At 37.4% G+C, this 24718-nt stretch overlaps 1 protein-coding gene across 6 annotated transcripts in view; it reads left to right on the forward strand.

Annotated features, from left to right (window-relative positions):
• nAChRalpha6 (nicotinic acetylcholine receptor alpha6) overlaps nt 1–24718 on the forward strand; it is a 174032-nt gene that overhangs the window by 100434 nt on the left and 48880 nt on the right. For all 6 annotated transcript variants that reach the window (XM_067115058.1, XM_067115059.1, XM_067115062.1 and 3 more), the window contains exons 6-7: nt 11057–11132; nt 19788–19982. In XM_067115058.1, the coding sequence (XP_066971159.1) occupies nt 11057–11132; nt 19788–19982 (271 nt within the window). The remainder of the gene's footprint in view (nt 1–11056; nt 11133–19787; nt 19983–24718) is intronic.

Below are 24718 nucleotides of genomic sequence, written 5' to 3' on the forward strand. Positions count from 1 at the left end.
GAATTGGTCGCACAAAACCGACTGCTCGCTAGTGGTCTGAAACAAAATTGGTCGCACAAACTAACTGCTCGCTAGTGGTCTGAAACAAAATTGGTCGCAGTGGTCTAACTGACTGCTCGCTCGCTAGTGGTCTGAAACAGAATCGCTAGTGGTCGAAACACAAAACCGACTGCTCGCTAGTGGTCTGAAACAAAAGTGGTCTGAAACTAAGAATTGGTCAGAAACACAAAACCGACTGCTCGCTAGTGGTCTGAAACAAAATTGGTCCAGAAACAAAACTGGTAGTGGTCAGAAACAAATTGGCCTGCACTCGACTGCTAGTGGTCAGAAACAAAATTGGTCGCACAAACTGACTAACTGCTCGCTAGTGGTCTGAAACAAAATTGGTCGCACAAACTGACTAACTGCTCGCTAGTGGTCAGAAACAAAATTGGCCGCACAAACTGACTGCTCGCTAGTGGTAAAAATATCCCATTTGCAATTTCGTGGTTAAAATTCCTCTTTTTACATTTTCTGGCATTTGCAGGTTAACAGTAGAACATTTATTTAAACACTCAGGGTGGAAGTGATGTTTAATATTTAAAGTAACACACCCATTTGCATATATGTTTGTGTGTGTGTGTGTTTGTAAAAGAGGGTCAAGATAAGATTGACCTTGCTCTGTACTTACATGGATGCACATCAGCAGGTGAAAATATTGATCCAAGAATTAAAATGCCCAATTTTTAGTGGATTTGCAAACATTGCTTAAGTTTTACCAAGATGATAAGGATTAGAATATAAAATACATCCATATTGGTGTTGACATGAGATGGACAAGTAACCTTAGTGTAATATCGTACGTCCCGTCTAATATGATTTTATGTAGTATTAAGTTTATCAGTAGTTTATTTTACTTGAAGAACACAGTCGTTGTTGTTTGTTAAATCCTTTAGATCATTCGCAGTTCTATTTAGCACTGTAGAAAACAAAACGGACAGGCCATCGCGGAAAAGACAAAAAAATTTAGTAGTAATTTTTTACGAAGAAAGATTTGCTTATTCTGTAAACTATGAAAATCCAGTTTCGATTTGAATAAGGTGAAATTTCTTGAATTATACGACCAATACGAATTTCCCATCACCTAGAAATACGTCAGCAGATATTCGGAGGCGGCAGATTAACCAGCATAACATTATCGATGCCACCTCATTTGCAACTGCAATTCAAACAGGTATTTTTAAAAGGAAAGCAAATTTCTGAACTCTTGAGAACAAGACGTTAGTCGATGCTCCACACAGCTTGAGTGTTCAGCCCCAGATTTCATTCATAAAAAAAAAAAACGAGACACAGAATGTCAAATCCGTCTCCAAGGCAACGGTTTTGTTCCGACGTTGCCAGAGGTGCGTCTGGGAGAAATCTCCGCCAGAGTGCCCTTCGTTTCGTCTCTTGCTGTTGTAGTCAATTAAAAGGGTTTGCTGTTGTTTGAGTTTTACTGTCTTTGTTTCCAAGCATTCACTGATATTTCTCCCAAGTGCAACGTTGGTGATAATATGAAACGAGCGGATCTTGTTGTAGTTATGTTAATGGAGGTGTTTTTTTTTATATGAAGTAGGGTGAAATGCCGTGAATGTCTTTCCTTTTACAAATCTGTAATGGTGTAGTTGGGATGGTATCATAGCATGAAAAATAATTGCATTAATTTCAACATTACTTGAGAGGAGTAGGTGTGGTAAATTCTGTTCAGTTAAGAATTAATACTCTCTCTCTCTCTCTCTCTCTCTCTCTCTCTCTCTCTCTCTCTCTCTCTCTCTCTCTCTCTCTATGGATTACATCTAATGTTGAAAGCATGATATCGTTACTTAGGAATTCATTTTGAACAGCTCTCTCTCTCTCTCTCTCTCTCTCTCTCTCTCTCTCTCTCTCTCTCTCTCTCTCTCTGTGTGTGTGAGTAGAATGGATTACGTCCAGTGTTGAAAACATGACATTGTTGCCTAGGAATTCATTTTCAACAGCGCAAGCACTCTTGGAAGACCGGATTAAATACCTCACACACAAACATTATTTTCTTGTGGATAAAGTTTGAAGGAGAGAGAAGGGATGTAATTACGGTGCAGGGTAAACAAAAACAAGACAAAAACAAAAGGAAAACAAAAGACAGTGAGAGGAGGGGCGTTAACCCGTCTCTAAGTTTATGCCCTGTTTGAGGAGGAGGGCGAAGACAAACTTTGCATAATAGCGCAATGTCTGGCACATTTGTAATTAGCAAATTCGTCTTAAAAGACGAAGGAGCCCCGCTAATGATACCCCACTCCTGGTAATGATGATTAATTAGGGTCTTCGGGGAATGCTGCGCAGTTGTCTTCGTCCCTGCGCAGAGTAGATTAAACCCATACCAGCAGTCTGGAATGCTGTTTAAGTGAACTGAACTGCAACAAATTCCTGCTTGATTCTCTTATGGCATGGGATACAACAACAGCTCATAGCACGGAGCTGCTTTTGTAGCACTGCTAAATTTTTCATCTATTTTTGTTTCTTGGTTCGCAAATTTATCAGTCTTTTGTTACTTCTATTATTTGCATTACTGAGCAGCCTGATCCCTTCAGGCCTGCTCGTTAACATCCCTTTGGAAATGTGGGAAAAAAAAACCCACGCATCAGTAAAAAGCTAATTTCTACTTGAAAACATCTGATGAAATGTAAAAATAATCTCAACATACTGACTCAAAGTAATTATCAGCTGATGAACGTTAGAATTAATGCTTAGTCCATGAAAGGTACATTACTAATAAATGCTGAAAAAAGCTTATTAATAGACCGGGGACTCCTATCATATAAATAACGATCAAAAGCTTAAAAATAAAAAATATATATAACTTTGCTATATTCATCGTAAGCTCATGAATACGTCTCATAAACTCTGAAAAACCATTCTTAATGAAAGGATGCGTTTATTACAAACGGTTAGCTTACAACCATCAGAAGTTTATGAATAATAAATTGAAGATAAGATACGCTGCAAAAATAAAAAAAAAAAAAAGTTATAGGAAACCCACCGCATTCCCACAAAATGTTTATAGTACTACTGCTGAAACTTTAGAAAATGTAAGAAAACATAAAAACATAAAACGCAAGATTAACGAGATAATCACAAATGCTAAGCAAAATTTCCACAAAATCCAAATTCCCCTCGAGCTATTAATTGCACTGCACGAGTTGGTATTAGCAATTAGGAAGCTGTAGAAAGTTACGCAGTAAAAGATGCGTTGACATTATCGGGAAAACCATTCCAGTTTTACTGAAAACGGAAAGAATTAGTTGAGGGTATTGACACGTTCTAGAGTCCCCTCACTGCACGACCTAGACTACGGGTGATTGATAGGAAGAAGTCTTTGTCAAGGTCTTATGATAGCCTATTTCACAAATATTCACAATGTTGATGAAATTGAAATATTACCATCTTGTGGTTTTCCAGTGGTCTTTCTCCAGACCAGGTTGGATGGCAATAGACCTAAGGTACACAGTGTTTATGATAGACAAGGCAGATTATTTAATGCGTATCATAGTGTGCCTGATTACCTTAGTGTTAAAGTACATTTTATATACCCTGGTTAAAGTAAATTTTTTCCCATGGAAATCACAGAAAACTCAAAACCTGGGAAAACGAAGTTTGTACATTTTGAATCTATCTGTATCTACATTCATAAGTTCTGCGATTTTTTTCCAATGGAAATCACAGAAAACTCAAAGCTTAGTAAAACGAAGTTTGAAGAAAGAATGCGAGAGGAATACCGCACGAATTTGGAAATTAACCACAGAAATTAGTAACTCAATCGACCCAAAGATTCCCGTTTTCCCTTCCGCTCTTGGTGCAATTAAGACAGAAAACGAAGTCATTAACTGTGGAACTCTGTTGTCGCAGATAACCTAGACGATGAGAATTCGAGCCCTTTCCCTGATGAGGTTAATTTGGTGTGTAGTGACAGATGCGGTTTCCTCGATCTCTCTCTCTCTCTCTCCCTCCCCCTCCCCCCCCCTCCCCCCCAAATATCATTCCGTGCCTATCAAGGCTGGTGGCACCTCTAGGCTACAGGATCTGAAGATGCCTCGGGGTCCTTCGCCCGTAGATTAGATCATAAAGGACCCTGTGGAAACTGCAGCTCCGTTGTATTAGGGGTTCCATTGGGGGCCTGATTACCTAAGTCATTCTCTCTCTCTCTCTCTCTCTCTCTCTCTCTCTCTCTCTCTCTCTCTCTCTCTCTCTCTCTCTCTCTCGATTGCGTAATGATCATAATTGCATTAAGCCACATCTCTCTGTTGACGATGCGGTCTCTCCAGTGCTTGATTTAGTATGGTGTGTGTATGATGAATTAAAATATTTTCCGACAGCAGTTATAGCAATAAACACGTTATCCTTTTAGAGCAAGCGAACTTCAATAGCAATTTACGTTTTTAGTTTTCTGTAAAAGAAAACTATTGTGCCGGCTTTTTCTGTCCTCCTCAGAACTTTTAAAATCTCCCTGAGGAAGGGCTTAAATTCTACTGTTGATCATCCACCCTCCAATCATCAAAATATCAAATTGCAGCCCTCTAGCCTCAGTAGTTTTTATTTTATTTAAGGTTAAAGTTAGCCATAATCGTGCTTCTGGAACGATATAGGACAGGCCACCAACGGGCCGTGGTTAAAGTTTCATGGACCGCGGCTCATACAGCATTATACCGAGACCACCGAAAGATAGATCTATTTTCCGTGGCCTCGATTACACGCTGTAGTGGCTGTACAGAAAACTCGATTGCGCCGAAGAAACTTCGGCGTATTTGTTAGATGCTGTTTTTGTCAGAAGAGAAAATAAGGAATTGTTATAGTTAGTTGGTATTTACTCCGCCAGAGCAAGAAGTTGGAGACAGATTGATAATAAATAAGGTTGTTTCGTTTGGCTCTATGTTTCTGCGATTGATAGTCCCGTTTCCCTAAATGAAGCATTACCACCCTAATTAACATATATATTTTAAACTTGATTGCTGGTTAAACAAGAATTTTCTTATCATTCTTTTGCTGTGATATTTGGTGATTTCAAGAGGTATTTATTTCATTGCGATGTTCGCCCATGAAACTTTAACCACGGTCCGGTGGTGGCCTGTCTTCTAACAGTTGAATGCGTGATGCCAGGCATTTCTCTTACAGGATAACTTCTAACAGTTGAATGCATGATAATTTCTAACAGTTGCATGAATGCTAACTTCTAACAGTTGAATGCATGATAATTTCTAACAGTTGAATGCATGATAACTTCTAACAGTTGAATGCATGATAATTTCCAACAGTTGAATAAATGATAACTTCTAACAGTTGAGTTAATGATAACTTCTAACAGTTGAATGCATGATGCTAGGCACTGCCCTAAGAAACAAAGTGATAGAGGAATTTTACTATAATAACATTTGAATGCGACATCTAAAAGTTGAATGCATGAGCAAGAGTATAAATGGCCTGTTGATCCTCCCAGAAAATACAGAAATAGAAAACACGCCGGAAACAAATGACTCGCCTGAACAACCTCGTTATCACATTCATCTTCAGCAACAATTCTCTTTAATGGTCAGCGGTCATTTTACGGTCTCCATTCATTCGGGAAACGACTTCGCTCTCAAACGCCCAATTACAATTACCGACTTCGGCGTTGGATATTTTCACGCCCTTGAAGCGATCTCAACAAACACCGTCCCTCCAGCTCCGATCTAATAATAATAATCTGAGACAATTTGGTAAATGAACTTCTAACAGTTGACTTTGCTACTCCAGTTTTCCATGATTTTATTTTGACGCAGGGGACCGTTGAATTTTGAAATAATTCGCTGACTGGGGCCATTAGCAAGAGATATAAATGGAGTACTGGGACCTTCCAGAAAAGCTCTTCGTTAGGTGACGCCGGAAACAAGAGCGGCGGACTGTCCTCGATGGACCGGAGTTCAATTCCTTTAATGGCTGATGAATTTTAGGAATTTATTTCATGGCGATAGAAATTCGCTTTCAAACGCCTATAGAAATTCATTTCTCGCGTTATAATGTGGTTCGATTCCACAAAACCTGTAGGTCCCGTTGCTAAGTAACCAATTTGTTCTTAGCCACGTAAAAGAAGTCCGTTTTCCCTTTATTTTGACCCTAGGAGAGCGTTGTTAATCAGCTCAGTGGTCTGCTAAAACTAAGGTATACTTAACCTTTCCGTGAAGAAGGCGGGAAGCCATATTTTAGAAATTAACCATAGAATTTTCTTGAAAATAATCTCATTATGTTTCTCACACTCATTAAGTTTCCCACACCAAATGACTGTGGAAATTTTAATTTTTTCCCAACCTAACCCAACCTAACCTAACCTAACTTAACACAACCCAACCCAACCTAACCTAACCTAACTTAGGGACATGGCAAAAAAAATAAATAAATAGGGTCTGGTGCAATACTAGCATAATTCTCAGGAATTTGCGACCGGTGGGACTAAGTCCCGGCTGTAGTAAAGAAGTTAAAAGCTGGTCCCGATCACTTGCCAAGTTAGTTTTTCTTTGCGAATGAACGCGCGGAAAGTTAGAGAATTTATTCTCATGTAACTTCAGGACGGTCGTTTTAAAAGCTTGCTGGAGGAACATCAGTTCTGTCAGGTTTGTGTGGCGGGGGGAGATTGGGGATTGGATTGGGTTTTGCAGCCGAGTGACTAATTAATAGGGCTTTTTCGTGTTCTAAATTAATTTTTGACGATAACGTAAACACCGAGAGACAACTTCATTTCAGGAGTCATTAATGGAGTGAAGCATTTCGGCTCTTGTTCGTTATATGTGAACATTTCCATCCAGAGTGTTTTGCAGTGTCCTCTGCTTGTACCTTCATTATTCCGTGCTGCTTTTGAGGACCAGAGAGCTTTCAACGTTTTAAACAGCTGTAAAGGCTGCATGCTTTACGTTGTGGACTCCATGTTATTTTGGTAGTAATGGACCGACGACTTATTGAATATAGTAGTCTTAAAAATATTCTTCAGGAAGTCAAGAAAGCTTTAACCCCTTAGGGGGTTAGTGCCGCCAGTGCACTGTAGGCATTACTAAAGGTTGTTGGCAGCGTCCCTTCGGTCCCTAGCTGCAACCCCTTTCATTCCTTTTACTATACCTCCATTCATATCATCTCTCTTCCATCTTGCTATCCACCCTCTCCTAGCAATTGATTCATGGTGCAACCGCGAGGTTTTCTTCCCGTTACACCTTTCAAACCTTTCTACTCTCAATTTCCTTTCCAGCTCTGAATGACCTCATAGCTCCTAGTGCTTGGCCTTTGGCCTAAACTCTGTATTCCGGTCCATTCCGAGAAAGCTTTAATTTCTCATGATCTAAATATACCAAAGCTATATTTTGTCAGGTAATTCTTGAAGGCTGGAAAATCAGCGGTGGAAGACAGGTGACCCCCTTCATAGATAGGACCGCCAGTATACCAGTACAATCAAAGAGTGCGAACTGGAAGTCATTAAAGTTTTTTTTTTTTTTTTCCTGAAAAGAAAATTATTGTGCCGGCTTTGTCTGTCCGTCCGTACTTTTTTCTTTCCGCCCTCAGATCTTAACTACTGACACTAGAAGGCTGCAAATTGGTATGTTGATCATCCACCCTCCAATCATCAAACATACCAAATTGCAGCCCTCTAGCCTCAGCAGTTTTTTTTTTTATTTAAGGTTAAAATTAGCCATAATCGTGCTTCTGGCAACACAACAACACATGCCACCACGGGCGGCTGAGAGTTTCATGGGCAGCGGCTCATACAGCATTATATCGAGACCACCTAAAGATAGATCTATTTTCGGTGGCCTTGATTATGCGCTGTACAGAAACCTCGATTGCCCCGAAGACACTTCGCATTTTTTTTTACTTTTTTTCTGGGAGCATTATCAACGATTATTTTTTGATAAAGGGTTCCCAAATGACATCGGTCAGATGATTCAAGAAAACCGATTGGCTGCCACTTTTGTGTTGAATATTATATCCGTTTCAGCTACATTATTATTGTATGGGCTCTCTTTTTTTTCTATTTCCTTAGTGATATCAAAGTTAGACGGTTGTTTATATATTCATGCTTTTGAAGTGAATAAATTATTAAAATTATTTGTTGCTACTTTTTGTTATTACATTGTTACCTATTAAATATTTGTAAATTTTAAACGGTTTTATACTTGTTTCATTAAGAGATTGGAGGACAGTTTTAATTGAACTGTTTATACATTTCTTCGAAAGAGGATGACTAAAGACAATACTGCCCTAAAATGGAAAACTGCAGTGTCTGCAAAATTTTCGAAATTGAGATATGCCACCTAATGGGCTCGTGAAACGCTAATACACAAGTTACTGCAGTTTCAGAATCATTCTTCAGTGCTTTATTTAGGGGTCCCATTTGCAGTATCTGCAAAATCAGTAGTAAGGCAAGGGAAAACTGCAACATCTACCACTTTTCTCAGGTTTGTATTTTTGCAGATACTGCAGTCTTCCATTTTAAGGCAGAATAACCGTCGATGATACATCCTTTGTACTCATTTTAATGGTTTTGCCATTTATGTATTGGAAACCATTGCAAAGATATTCTGTGGCAGTGGACTGTGGAATGTTTGTCCAAAATCGACCTGGAAAAATGTTAAGGTCTAGCAAGAAAATTTTTTTTTTTCAATCAAGGCATTTCGCTAACACTTTGTGCACAGAAATTATGATCTTGTCTTTTCACATTCTGGAATATTTAAACTCCGTGTTTTTTTTCAAACTGGAAGTGTTATTTATCATTTCTCTGTGTGAGATTTTCTTTTATTTGAAAGTTTTACTTAATAACATTTTTGGACTTAGGGTATATTTATTCAAAGATAAATTTTTAAAGTTTTGATGCTGAAATAATTTTTTTTTTCTAAGTGGAAATTAGCAAAGCAAAGCTTCTGCTTTGGACTGTGAAGGAAATATTATGCATTTAATTTTATATGAATATATAAATGAATTCATTTTGCTTTAGCACTAAAAATGATTTAGACATTCCCTTTACGAGGAAAACTTTTTAATTAATTTTATCAAGTTTTTTTCATTTGTTTTGCCAGAAAAATAAAAATAATTTAACGTAAAGGCAGCATCTAGTGATGTTACCATTGCACACTATAATTTACACGCAAAAAAAAAAAACACTCAAATATATCCGTTTTGGCGCGAACTAATCACGAGAAAAGGGTTAGGAGACGAACAAATGTATATTACTTAGGCGCTGTTTTTTTTTCTTTCCTTTCTTTAACTTAGTACAGGCCTTTCGGAAGGGCATTCAATTGCTAATGCTCATTTCTAGCCCAGGTCCGTCGAGCATAAGAAAAGGGAAAAGAAAGGACCGATAGACCTAAACCATTAAAAAAAAAAAAAAAAACGCCTAAGTAATGTACATTTGTTTGTTTCCTGAACCTTTTCTCGTGATTAGTTCGCGCCAAAATGGATATATTTGTGTGTGTGTGTGTGTGTGTGTGTGTGTGTGTGTGTAAATTATAGTGTGAAATGGTAACACGACTCGATGTTGCTTTTACATTGAATTATTATTATTTTTATTTTTGGCAAAGCAAAAGAAAAAAAAAACTTGATAAAACGAATTAAAAAGTTTTCCTCGTAAAGGAAATATGTAAACCATTTTTAATGCAAAGCGAAAATAATGATTTCATTTATATATTTTGCCATAAAATTAAATGCATAATATTTACTTCATAGTTAAGAGCAGTTTTGTTTTGCTAATTTCCACTTCAGAGAACAGCAACGGCGAGATCTAGTCTCTTCAGTATTGCTGTTAATTCCTTCGCCTTTTTTTGGGGCATCCTGAACCCGTTCGAAGGAGACAAACTGCACGCTAGTTAAATTACAATCGCATACAAATTCTCAGCCTTGTAAATTATCGTTTAGATTAATCCGCGTGGTTGTAATCAGGACTAATAATGAAAGTCCTTCGAAAGAAGGCATCGTGCTTACCCAGTATGAAAAATGGGAAAAAGCACGTTAAACGAAGAAGAAGAAGAAGAGGATATAGAGAATTGAATATTTCTAAGTAACTATTCCTACGGCAGTTCTAAAATATTTATGTGGGTGAAAATAAAATTTGTTTACGAAGAAGGCGGCCAGTAACGTTAAGTTTCTGTTTTCTTTTTGTTATTTTAAATGTTACTCGAAGCTGTAGTAGTGAACTGGAAGCATGCCCTTATCGTAAGAAAAAAAGTTGAGTATATTGTTTTCACAGACCACTGAGCTGATTAACAGCTCTCCTAGGGCTTCGAAGGATTAGACTTATTTTACGTGGCTAACCGTTAAAACGGGACTTACATCGGAACCACATTAAAGAGAATGAATGTCTATCACCAGAAATAAATTCCTCTAACTCTTCATCAGCCGGGCGGGGGGATGAACTCCGCCCATCGATGACAGTCCATTTTAATATCGTCATTCTTCTGTTAGCACTGTAACGTTTAAAGACTTGTCGGATAAAGAGAATTATTGTGATGACATTCTGATACGTCATTTTCTGTGCCTTGATCCTCGTCGAACGCATTACTCGATTGAATCGGATTATAGATTTTAGGCCAAAGGCCAAGCACTGGGCCCTATGAGGTCATTCAGCGATGAAAGGGAAATTGAAAGTAAAGGAGGTTTGAAAGGTGTAACAGGAGGAAAACCTCAAAGCAGTTGCAACATGAAATAGTTGTTAGGAGAGGTTGGATAGCAAGATGGAAGAAAGAGAATATGAATGGAGGTACTGTAAAAGGGATAAAAGGGGTTGCAGCTAGGGGTCGAAAGGACACTGCAATGAACCTTAAGTAATGCCTGCAGTGCACCGCGTGAGGTGCACTGACGGCACTACTTACTTACGGGATGTGTGTATGGTGAGTATTCCATAGTAAACAGTGTAAATAAACAGAAAAATTAAAAAATAGTTATGGAATAAAGGAGAAAAAAAAATAGTCGAGTCCAGGCTTTATTACGAATGAATGAACACTAGCGATGAAGTCGTGATGTCCCCCAACATCATTATTTTCTTTTTCTCTTCCAGATCGACCTTCAGCTTCAGAACGAAGAAGGCGGAGACATCAGTGGGTACATCACCAATGGAGAATGGGATTTGATATGTGAGTTTTTCGTCCAGCGGTGCTAAGCGTCGTTAACAACTTTGTCATAATAGTGATTCTGTTATCTGCTAAAGTCTTAATTATTGTAACATGCATTGCTCTTTTACCATTCTTTGTATTTGTATATATATATATATATATATATATATATATATATATATATATATATATATATATATATATATATATATATATATATATATATATATATATATATATATATATATATATATATATATATATATAAATATATAATAATATTTTAGTTTGATGTTTTATTAGCTAGTTCATATATATATATATATATATATATATATATATATATATGTGTGTATGGCCATTTGTTGCGTAAACTTAAGTTAGTTTTAGTTTGATGTTTTATTACATTTTTATGGTCTAGTTCAATTTCTCTTTGATAAGTAAGTAAGGTTAAGGCCCTGCAAGAAAGCTGTTTTAACCGGAATAGACTTTAAGCAGTGATTAATGAAGAGGAGTGAGTTAAATAAAAAGGAGTGAAAAAATATAAGGAGAAACTTCTACATTGTACTGTAGAAGTGAAAGAGTTTGAATTACTAATGAGACTGGTTGACTTCAGACTTTGCAACTACTTCATGTCATTACAGTAATCGCTTTTATGCTACACACTATTTACAGGTCTCTTTACAAGTCAGAGCCTTGTGCATTGTGAGAACTGGTCTCAGACGCTTTGGAAAGGCGTTTTCATGTTTGTGGTAGGGTATTTTAAATCTAAGCAGACCATCAAATTGAGACAAAATAAACAAACTTATTTTCCGTACCATAAATCCTAAGACTTTAATCATGTTCATAGATCTTAAGATTCTAATAACGTTAATTACTGATGTGTGATGTGGTCACTTGAATGCTGTTCTGTGCAGTCATAGTTCTTGCTTGAAAACGTAAAAAGGTTACTTTAGGTGATTTCTCTTCATTTTTAGTTTCATTGATTCAATTTATTTTTGTCGTGTAAATAGAGCTTTCCCAAAACAAAATGGCCTTCGGTTTTCTTTTTTCGAATTGGTAATACAAGCCCCGCTGGAGTGGCCTTGTCAGACACTGTTGTTATAAAACAGCGTCAGGGTCAGTACCTGAAGTGAGATTGGCGTCGAAGCTGTAGATAAAAGTCCTAAGGAAGATAACGAGGTAATATATGTCCAAGTCGAATTACTTTTGTGTATAGTCGTACATGAAGAGAGGGAGATAGATCAGAGATTTGTTCACAGATAGATCAGAGATTTGTTCACAGATAGATCAGAGATTTGTTCACTGCGCATTTGCCTCATCCGTAGTCTCTGCGTTCGTCAGTTTGTCAGGAAAACGATTGCTTGATTGTACCCTTCAAGCAACTTTGGCACCGTCGAGAATCAAACTGTGCTCTGCATAATGTGGTTAACATCCACAGTAGTTACTCGACTGTTACGCAAACAGTTTCTCTCTTACGCTAGGTACGCCTTTGCCAGCCGTTTTAAATCCAACACCTATTCTTTGGAACGTAAGCTAAGCTCAGCGTGATTACTCTGAGCAGTTTGCATAATCTCGTCAGCCTTTCCAGCCGCCTTGGGCCTCGGTGATGGAATAACTCACATTTTTCCATGGTTTTTCTCATTCCTCTTACTACTCTTCTTTATTCTTAGTCCTCGTATTACTCTTCTTCCCTCTGAAACATCTTGGTACGCTTGGTTAAACTTCCCAGTCAGTGGTGCTGTACTTCAAATATTGGTTTCCCTCCAAAGCAGATTCTGTCATACGTTCCCAATTTCTGCTCCTTATCCAGAGTTTTTACTACTAGTTTTGCTGGTCAATTTATTTTAAAATGCCCCCACAATACGATTATGATATTTGAAGTCTTGTTTTTTTAATGTATATGTTGTACTCATTTATTAGCATGATACTTAGGTAATTATTTTGATTTACGAAGATAGCGCATTTCAGACAGCATTTATCTTTTCCCGTCATTTCTTTACTTATACACTCACATACATACATACATATGTAGGCTATATGTATATATAGTATATATATATATATATATATATATATATATATATATATATATATATATATATATATATGTGTGTGTGTGTGTGAAAAAAAGAAACAGGGTGTTTGTGCCATTGTATAAAACTTGCTAAAACGTCCTGTTTAACGGATTGCCAGAATGTTTTAAATTTTATCGACAAAAGTCTGCTTATTCCTAATCATAAACAAACATTCAGCAAATCATAAAACTATTTCGATAACTGATTTCCATCCATAAAATGTGTGTGTGTGTGATTTGATAATGAGTGTGTATAAAACTTACTAAATGGCTGTTTAACTGATTGTCAGAGTGCTCAAATTTTATCGGTAAAAGTCTGCCGATTTAATTTAACATTCAGCAAAATAAAAGTTTCCATTTTAATTTGATTTTAGTGGGCTTTCACCCCGCGAATTAATTTCTGCAAATAGATAACGGCTGATAAAAACCTCACAAAAGCTGACCTAAGTCATTCAGAGAACGAAGTTTTTCTCTCTCTCTCTCTCTCTCTCTCTCTCTCTCTCTCTCTCTCTCTCTCTCTCTCTCTCTCTCTCTCTCTCTCTCTCTCTCTCTCTCTCTCTCTCTCTCTCTCTTTTCCTCGTCAGAGTGGCGAAGATGGTACCTGTTTGCGTTGTTGTATTTTAGTTCCATTAACTGGAGTCCGCTCATTCACCTTGCGGACATGATAAAGATTGGTATCGAGGCTTTGTGGAAAGGGAAAACTATTAAGAACTTGATTAATTATGGAAATCTTTTCTAATTCTCAGAATCCACAAATTCATGTAAGTTTTAGCAATTTAAAAGATTTTTTCTCAAACGAGTTTTCGAATATGCCGCCCTAAGACTCCCGCGCATATTTGAACCTGTTGATGACATCCATTAGAGTTCTTGTAAAATTTTAATTATAAGTTTTGGTCCCATACCATTTTAGTTAGTTGAGAGTATATACAAATTTTACCTTTTTTCCTTACACACTTTATGCTAGGACTAAAACTGTACATTCAAAATATTGGCAGAGTAAAATATAGAAATAAATACATTATAACAAAATATTTGTAGAATATTTACAACTAAATATACCTAGTTCAGAGGGGCAAGGTATTGAGTCATGCTTTTTAATTTCTAAGACACTCTTTCACCCATTAATGGTGTTAAGCCCCGAAAGCATTCTTTTCGGTTGTGAAGATTTATCAGAAGCCATGCCTACATTTGGTCACCATTTCGAAAAAAGCTTTCATTTGGAAAGATTTTGAAAAAGAGTAACAGAAGGGCAGGAGGATAATTATGCACAGTGGAGAACCAACGAAGAACGAGAGAGAGAGAGAGAGAGAGAGAGAGAGAGAGAGAGAGAGAGAGAGAGAGAGAGAGAGAGATTGTTACGCTCCTCGCAATGCAGGAATAATAATTAGAGAAGAATGTGGACACATGCAGACATGCAGAACTTTTGCAGACGCTGAAATGGGCGGTCGTTGAAATAGGAATTATTGGTCAGGGAGATTCTTGGATAATGAGTGTTTGAGGGGAGGAGAAAAAAAAATAATGGTCAGACTAAAGGCTTTTGATGAGGGCATTGCAGAAAAGCATAGATGGAAGTGTCCCTTGAAATATCATTAAATTTAGATCTGGAAATGAACGGAGCTTTTTGTCTTTCATTCCCGGAGTTTATTACCAGTGAAAGGAAGCCATCTTTTAATCAACCATCACTTCTGGCAAAACACAAAATTTTGTTTTACTGGTCCGCTGGTATGGTGGCTAGCGTCGTCGTGGCATGCTGCTCAGATGTCGCGAGTTCGCGCCTCCCCCGGGCCGATAAAAAATCGCTGGCTCCGTATCATGATCAGTTACTGCTGCAGTGTGGGGTCTGCGGTGAGAGGATGAAACCAACATTCTTTGGAAGCTTGAATTTCAAGCTTGTTCAGTGATTAATATTTTTTCCCTTCTGGGAGTGCATATTCGGTTTGTCTTTTAATGTTGCCTCTTTCCGCGTTGACTTCTGAGTTCATATATTTTTTTCCGTAGGATCGTTCATCCTATTGCAAATTATATTTTTAATTTCGTATTCTGTTTATATTTTTCTATTTTCATATTTGTATGTATGCCGAAATCAGTCTCTCAACTCTTTTTTTTTTTCTTCCAGAACAATAAAAAAAATCTACAAATATTCCGTTTATTCAAAGAGAGCACCGGGTAGTGCCGTCAGTGCACCTTATGCGGTGCACTGTAGGCATTACGAAAAGTTCTTTGCAGCGTCCCTTCGGCCCCTAGCTGCAACCCCTTCCATTGCTTTTACTGCACCTCCATTCGTATTATCTTTCTTCCATCTTGCTATCCACCCTCTCCTAACAATTGATTCCTAGTGCAACTGCTTTGAGGTTTTCCTCCTGTTACACCTTTCAAACCTACCTACTCTCATTTTCCTCTCCAGCGCTGAATGACCCCATAGGTCCCAGCGCTTGCCCTTTGACCTAAACTCTATATTCCATTCACGAGACTATTTTTTCACTAGAAACAGAGGTACTGGAAAGAGCCAATAGGATTTATGGAAAATACGTGAAACAACATAAGGCGGAGAGTTTTCGACTCATGGCCGAAATTTGCGAGGAAGTTTGCATAATTTTCCAGGAATTGCCTGCTGTTACAAATTGATATAATTGTCGAGTATAATAGCCGGTAATGAATGGGTTATTAAGGTTAATTACCGAGAGACGCGTAATTGTCATGGAATACTTTTATGTTAGCCGTGGATTAGGTCGTCATTATTCTAGATGTTTTCACGGGGCCTGAACGGTCGTGTGTTATTATGTATATTAATACATATGTAATTATTACATATAACTACATGATAAAAATGATCATTGGGTTTGTGTAGCCAAGGGTAATGAGATTAAATTTTACATTAAGTCGGAAGTAATGGTGCTGTGTAGATGCTTAACTGTTCAGGTGCGTTGAAGCTGTTATAATGAGCATTGAGAGAGAGATTGGGCACTGGGCAATGTTCAGAAGCTAATGAAATGACGGTTTTAATTGTAAAATTAAGATGGCTGCAAATTGGTATGTTGATCATCCACCCTTCAATCATCAGACATAGTAAGTTGCAGCCCTATAGCCTCGGTAGTTTTCATTTTATTTAAGGTTAAGGTTAGCCATGATCGTGCCTCTGGCACCGCAACAACGCAAGGTCACCACGGGCGACTGAGAGTTGCATGGGCCGTGGCTGAGAGTGCTATATAGCTTCGGCGCATTTTTTACTTGTTTTATGGGTAACTGAGTTGTGAACGAAGTGTCGAATATCTGATGTTGGCAGATGACACAACACTGACTTGGAAAAACTATAGAAACTATTAAAACGAGTTTTAAAGTTAAAGGGAAAATTACGGGAACTAGTCAAACGAGATTAAAAGTTTTTTTTTAAAGAAGGGAAAGTTTGGAGCAGACGTGAGCAGTGGGAGATTATGGGCATAAATTAAAATCAAGAAGATGGATCGATGAATGATTATGAAAGGATGAAAGCAGTTTATTCATGTAGATACATGTCATGTGAAATGAGTAGTGAGGCGTCACATGAAGAGTTAAGATAGGCAGTTAGATGAGCTCAAATGAATGTAAGTGACTGGGAATAAATAGGATGCAAGCTTTGAATATAAGAGAGGATTGTTGAGCCCACACTCGTTTACGGAAGTCAAGTGTGGATTATAATGAAAATTTAAAAAATGAGGCTACTGAGAAGAAGTGTATTGTAGGATCGATTTACCGTGAGAAACTTGGATTTATGAAGAAATGGAAACAACTTTAGCAGCGTAGGTGAGTGGATGGGTGAAGTGTTCAGTGAAATATTGGAGGAAGGAGAAGATATGCATACCATATCATAACAAAGTATAATCATACATGTTGTATATGTAAGTTTAGGCAACTAGGCAGCGGTATCGAGCAGTTAATTGTCTGGTGCTTCAAGGGCGAAAATCCATGGTGCTTGGTGAATAATATGCCATAAATGTTTCGATACCTCATTAGTTGCCTTATTTACTTACGTCAAACGCTTGAAAAATATAAATGACCCGGATTTAATGACTCTCGTGGAGCAGCCTAAAAAATTACTTCATTTTCTCCATTATAGTTTAGCAACAGGCTCATTTTTGTTCCTGTTTGCCTGTAACCACCTCCGGCCTTACCATTCTTCACTCGATTACCTGATAGGTGTATCAATATATATTTAGTTGAATATTTATCAAAAGATTATATTATTAATATTCAGTAGAATATTTATCAAAAGACTATAGTGGTTAATATTTAGTAGAATATTTATCAAAAGTCTGTATTAGTTAATATTTAGTAGAATATTTATCAAAGGACTGTATTTTGATATTTTAATAGCAACAATGCTTCGTTACCTCTGCCAAGCCAAGATTGGCATGTGTTTAATCAGGTGTGAAGGTAGGAGTGCGTGTTTGTGTGTGTGTGTGTGGTTTTGTATAAGTGATATGTCAACAAATGGTGAAAGATCTTCGTGAAACTTGACTCATAAATCCACTGATTAAGCCACTCATGACAGAAATCGGCCGTGATGAAATGTTGTGTCAGTGAAACAGTCTTGTATGTCATAATTGATAAAGATTTTCAGTTGTCTAAATGTCTCATGCCGGTTGAATATTTGTTGTATTTTTTTAAATATACAAAAATCTTAACTAATTCCTCAGTAACAACTAATTCCTCAGTAACTAAGTCTACATAATCTTCACAGTTTTGTCAGTCTCCCATTAATACTCAGAACCATTGGGGTAATTTTTCGGAAGGCTCCAGCCAGCCGTTTTTGCATGGAAAACCATTTTGGATTTTTCGTGGAAAAATGGTTAGGAAATGATAAGGCACTAAAAGAACCTAAAAATACCAACCTAACCTAACCTAACCTAACCTAGGGGTGTTTACTGGTTACAATTTTGCCGTATTAGCTATGGCGCGGGGTGGGGGCCGTATTGTCTTACCTTATAAGTCGTAATTTGATTAATTTGTTTCTCTGGTTTGAAGCATTTGCGCAGGTTATGTATTGAGAAGAAATTTTTTGTTTTGATGTGTTTTACCCAAGAAAAATATAATTGATAAGGTGGGAGGTGGCTGAGTCTTCCGAAAAATAACCATAACTGGAACCAGGGAACTACATCAGTTACGAACACTTTTCACAGCACAGGAGTTGGCCTGAAAGTCGAAAGTCAAGATTGGACTTAACAAAGAGGAAGTTGCCTGGTTTGGAAGAAATATGCTCTTTTGTGTAGATGTAGTTTTGTATACTCTCGTTGTTGACAACCATGCTATAGTGATTCCGTTGCTGCATATTATGAAGCATTCAAGGCCTAACTTCTTCATCTAAGGTTGCCCTTGCATTTTGTTATATGCGGCTTGATCATAAGACAAGATTGGAAGTTTTTTCAGCTAACTTATATAATGATGCAAACTATATTGATAATTCCTTAAACTACATGTATTTTGCCTTGGGATATTCTTTTTATATGTAAAAAAATGTAATTTATATATTTAAATAGCAGCCTTCAGTTTCATGTCAATACTTATGAGTATGACTTGACATCAGAAAATTATTGGGATTCTCTCTTGAACTATTTATTAAAATGAGGTTTATCTACTCCATGTCTTGCTTTTATGGCAAATAGCCATTCAATTTTATGGATCTTAGCGAAAAGGCGACATTATGGGCGTTCCTTATGAGTGATGTGCACAATTTGCATAGCAATAAGATGCTTCTAGGAGACACGGGGTTTCTTGCATGTAATGTGGAACCAGACAGAACTGTATCCATGGTACTTGCTTTATGGTCAACTGTGCAGAATATTCTAAGAATGGGTTTATCGTGTTTGTATGCATATAACATTTTTTTAAATCTGTGATTGATTTTTGTGGTCATTTATTGATTTCACATTCCTGTTTGATCATCGTTGAGTCATAGTGCATATTCTCATTTTATTATTTATAACTATGATATATGACCCAGAATATAGAAGTTAATGAGGTTACTGCCCTTTAACGAATGAAAATTTAGTTTGGCAGTTTAATTTAATATATTTTTGTGTAATTATAAGTTTCCTAGATCGACTATTTCCGTTTGTGTCCGGCTTCTAAAATTCGGCTTTGTATTTATAGTACGTCGATTATCGACCGATATTTTGTTTTTATTAAGTTTTTGAAGGCTTTGTGTACAGAATTTCTAGTTTTGTAGCTTGTTGTAGAGTTTGCAAAGTATTTTACATTACTCTGGTACTTTTTAGCAGGGTTAATGATCAAGTATCAGTCCTGCGTCGGCTATATTTTATAGTTTACTTTTAGCCACTGGAGTAAATTTGAGAAAGAGACTTCATTTATTTTGCAATTTTAATTTATATTTTTTTATTTTTTCGACGCCTGGTCAATTAGTATCTTAACGAAACCAATTATTGCAAGGCTTGAAGAAGTATTTTTCTTATCCAGGGAGAGTATTTATAATCTTTCGTTTGCTTTTCGTGATTTGATATCTTGGTCCTCCAAGGAATGAATAAAAGATCAAGGATCATCGCTGTCGATCTGAACAGCCCAATTAAAAAGCCGCGTCCCGGAGTCAACTCCTCCTCCCTTTGCAGCTGTTCCGGCGAAGCGCAACACGCTGTCCTACAGCTGCTGTCCGGAGATCTACGTCGACGTTACCTTTCAGATCCACATCCGCCGAAGGACTCTGTACTACTTCAGCAACCTGATCATGCCTTGTGTCCTGATCTCCTCCATGGCTCTGCTCGGTTTTACCCTCCCCCCTGATTCGGGAGAGAAGCTCACTTTAGGTAAGGTCACCTCAGTTAATGTGTCTCCACATTTTTTTTTTTTTACCTTCTTTGAGATTCGGCACCTCACCACCACCACCACCGCCCGTCCTCGTCCTGAATTATGACCCTGACACCTTATCCTGAAAGTTTTTTTTTTTTTCCTGTGGAGAAAATGAGAGAGGTCCTGGTGGCTCCATCTATTGAAATGTATTTTTTCATGTTTTTCACTCAGACTCGTTTCTTAGTTTTTCTTCTTTTCCTTTCATTTTAGTATATCCTCTCTCTCTCTCTCTCTCTCTCTCTCTCTCTCTCTCTCTCTCTCTCTCTCTCTTGAAATGTAATTTTTCATGTTTTTCAAACTCGTTTCTTAGTTTTTCTTCTTTTCCTTTCATTCTAGTATATCCTCCTTTCTCTCTCTCTCTCTCTCTCTCTCTCTCTCTCTCTCTCTCTCTCTCTCTCTCTCTCTTTCTCTCTCTCTCTCTTGAAATGTAATTTTTCAAGTTTTTCAATCTCGTTTCTTTTTCTTCTTTTCCTTTCACTGTAATAATTTTCAGTTTATCCTCTCCTGTTTTTGTACTCTCTCTCTCTCTCTCTCTCTCTCTCTCTCTCTCTCTCTCTCTCTCTCTCTCTCTCTCTCTTGAAATGTAATTTTTCATGTTTTTCAAACTGGTTTCTTAGTTTTTCTTCTTTTCCTTTCACTGTAGTGTTTGTACTCTCTCTCTCTCTCTCTCTCTCTCTCTCTCTCTCTCTCTCTCTCTCTCTCTCTCTCTCTCTCTTGAAATGTAATTTTTCAAGTTTTTCAATCTCGTTTCTTAGTTTTTCTTCTTTTCCTTTCACTGTAGTGTATCCTCCTGTTTTTGTACTCTCTCTCTCTCTCTCTCTCTCTCTCTCTCTCTCTCTCTCTCTCTCTCTCTCTCAAGTCTCCTTTATCCTTATCCCTCATCTCCTTAGTCTCCTGACCTGACCATGTCTCGTGACTTTGTGTGATTGGCATGTTGCCAACTCATTCTCACCTGCTGGTGCCCCTTAAGGGCACACCCATACCCAAAGCCATAAACACACGTCGGCTATTTTTCCCACACAAGTCACGAACAGGTTAAAAACAAGTCGACGAATTATTCATGGTCCTAACCAGTGCTTCAAACGATTCTCCATCATTTGCCAAGGATTCGTTCTCCACCTGGGGTCGTTGACCTGTTTTCAACCTATTTGTGATGTGTGCGAGATAAGTTTCCGACGTATGTTTATGACTTTTTTTTTTTTTTTTTTACACCCGATCCGAACCCATGTCCACTACCCCCACCTCCTCCTCCTCCTCCTACCCCACATCCTCCTCCTCCTCCTCCTCCTCCTCCTCCTCCTCCTCCACCTCCACCACCTGTAATATTTTCTTTCCATCTTAATTGTCCCCCTCATTTTTAGAGGTGTCACATTTAATGCCTCCTTCAGAATGTTATGGTTATATTTGTATTACATTTATGATGTTCTAATTACGTCTTTTTTTTATTTCTTCATCACTTCTTATAATGAGGTCATTAAGCCACAAGTAGATTCATAAAAGTTGCTAGAATCAATAAATGTAATGGAACTCTGTTAATTTCACTCGGAACTTTTCACTCTTTAAAATTATCAGTGATGATTAATAAACGATGTCTAATTATTATAGCTTCTCTTGTCTCTCTTAATATGGAAGAGTTGTGTAACTTTAAGGTCCTAATTTCAATAGAGGTAAATAACAATATCCTCCCTGTAATTAAGCCCTTTTATTGCTCTGAAGATTTCTTTAAACTCGCCGCTGCAAAATAATAACGAACTGCTCTTGGTAAGTGGTTAAGATGAAATCGTAAACAGGTCTTACTTAAACTTGTCATTGAGAATATTTATCATTGGAGACTCACCAGGCTCCTTAAATATGAAGTCTGAAGTTTACTTTTTTCGGTTTGGGAAGGTTTTAAGTTTAGTCTTTCTCCTTTTTTTTACTATATTTTGATGCCTTCGAGAGATAGCTGACTTTTGTTTTCAAAGAATGTACAGAAGGGTATATGATCAGAATTTGAGTTCCAGTGTTTTGTTCCTTTCTGATCATTACTTCAAACTGACAGATACAGTGTTGGAACAAAATTATCTTATTTCTGAAAAACTTTGGGGTTTAATGGATTCATAGTTTTTATTTCTCTTTAAACTTTCTCTCCGTAAGGTAACGAAATTATCATTATTATTTTTTTTTTCGCTTTGAAGACACTTCACTAATCGTTGCTAGTATCAACTTTCTTCTAACTTTGTTTCAACAGGTGTGCTTACTTGGGAACGTATTCTTCTCCTACCCGCTGCTTTTCTCGTTCCTTCTATAAAAACAAGTCTTAAATTCTTCCTTAAAATAGTAGCAGTTTTGATACTAATTTCAGCTTACTTTGAACATGAAATTAATCGATCTGGAAGAACAATTAACATTAACATTCTCAGAGGTTTCCAGTTGCAGTTTTAGAAACTTGAAATGGAACATGAATTCAACATCTAGTTAAAATGTAAATAACATTCAACAATATTTTAATGGAAAGTGAAAAGCTTTATTCTTCATCTTTGTAAATGTGTGTGTAGAGGAATTGGCGTGTGGTCCCTGTAATTTAGTCATTGTATTTTTACTATTAGAGAAATGAAACCATCCAATTTCACATCTAAAAACCCCAGGCTCTTTTACAAAAATAACCCCAGTACTTTGTCTCCGTTCGAAAGTAATTATCTAGAAAAATAGACCCATTTGTCGTACCAGCAGTGGCTTTTTGGTCGCGGAAGACTCTCGAAAGTTGTTGGGGGGGGGGATAAATCCCTAGAATTTAAAACCATTTGAAAATACTTTGTCAAGCTGCGTGGAAAGTATTTTTTTTTATTTTTTTTAGTCCGTCTCGTTTATTTCAACAGTTACGGAAATGTTTTCAGTTATTTTTGGTGTGAGCGTTTCACCTCTCATCATGTTTCAGTATCACGTTTTTTTCTCTCGTTCATTTTAATGCTTTTTTATATTTGCGATTCTATCCTAATTTGAATTAGTTTTTAAAGTTGTTCTTATATCGACTTTCCCCGGTTGTAGTATTTTTTCCCGTTATTTTCGTTGTAGTATTTTTTTTCCCGTTATTTCGTTGTAGTATTTTTTTCTCGTTATTTCGTTCATGATTTAATTCTCGCCATGTTTGGTTGATTTTACCTTTCCTATATTCTCCCAAGATTTATCATTTCATATATTTAACGGAGCTTTGGAAGATTTAATTTGGTTTTTGTTGCGCACTGCATTCAGGATTTTTTTTTTTATTTGTTTACCTGCTCATAAACGAATCCCATATTGTTTGCTCAAATGTTTTTAAAGTTTTTACAAAGTAGTTCCCTTTTGAATAACTGAATGAACTACGTTGCCCATATATATAGCTGTTTTAGATAAGAAAATATCTAGATAGGCACAGAAAGGAGAATAAAGTTAATTTTGTCATAATTCCATGTTCAGATAAGCGCAGAAATAATTCAGTGTAAATAACCAAAATAAAATCAATTCTTTTGAAGGATGTAGTAGTATGACCCTCACCTGAGGGTCATTTTAAAGAACGCCCAAATTAACCGAATCATATTTTAAGTAGGAAAGAAATTTTAGGTGAACCGTAAGGGGGTTTCAAGAGGAACCGAAAGGGGTCACCTCTAGCATGTATACTTGTGCCCTTTTTGTTTGTATATTTTTTTTTTTTTTTTTTTTTTTTTTTGCCTTTATTGAAGTGTCATTTTTTTTTGAAAATTTTCAACGATGCGTTTTAATTCTTTATTATAATTGCCAACCCTCGTTTCAATCACTCTTCTTCTTCGGTGATGACGAGAACTGGTGAATCACTCGAGTTTTGACAAACTTTGGTATATATGTATTTTGATCTATATGTATTTTAAAATCTTTTTACAAGTAAGCGAAGGAAATGGTAGGTTATGTTAAAGAGTTATCTTTTAATATTACAGAATATATTAGGTTTAATTTCCTTTTTTTTTATTGTATACATACATATGTGTAAATATATATATAAGGGTACTGAGTATGGTTATAATAGTAAGGGTTTTAATCTTTCCCTTTATCTTCTTTTTTCCTTTTCCCTTTTTCTTGATTTTAGGAAGGTTAACCATCTGTGTATGCGTCGTACGTTAAAATGATCTGTTAATAACAAATGAATTAATGGGTGATTTAAGACCAGTGTGTCAGATATTGTATCTTTTTATAATGCCAAAACTGAAACGTTTGTTTGTTTGCACACCGGAAGTTAAACGGGGCTGGTGCAGCCCGTTGACTTCGTCTTCCTCCTCTTCCTCCCCTCTCATTCCCCCATTTCTTCCCCCTCCTCCCCTTCCACTTCCCTTTCCTTTCCCTGACCTCCCCTCTCCCCTTCTTTTTCCCTCCCCTTCCCTTCAACCATCCCCTACCTTTCCTTTCCCTCTCCCCTGGCCTCCCCTCCTCCCTTCCCCTCCTCCCTCCCCCTTCAACCACCCCCTACCTTTCCTCATCCCTCCCCTCCCCTTCCACCTTCTTCCCCCCCCCCTCCCCCCTCTTCCTCCTCCCCTCCCCTATCACCTCCTCCTTCCTTTTCCCTCTCCCTACCCCTCCCCCTTTCCCCCCTTCCTCTTCCTCATCCTCCCCTGACCTTTCCTTCCCATCCCATCCCCTTCCCCATTCCACCTCCTCCTCCTTCCCTCTCTTCCTCCCCTCCCCTTCCCCCTCTTCCTCCTCCCTC

This window comes from Macrobrachium rosenbergii, chromosome 13, assembly GCF_040412425.1.
Source record: "Macrobrachium rosenbergii isolate ZJJX-2024 chromosome 13, ASM4041242v1, whole genome shotgun sequence".
NCBI lineage: Eukaryota > Metazoa > Arthropoda > Malacostraca > Decapoda > Palaemonidae > Macrobrachium > Macrobrachium rosenbergii.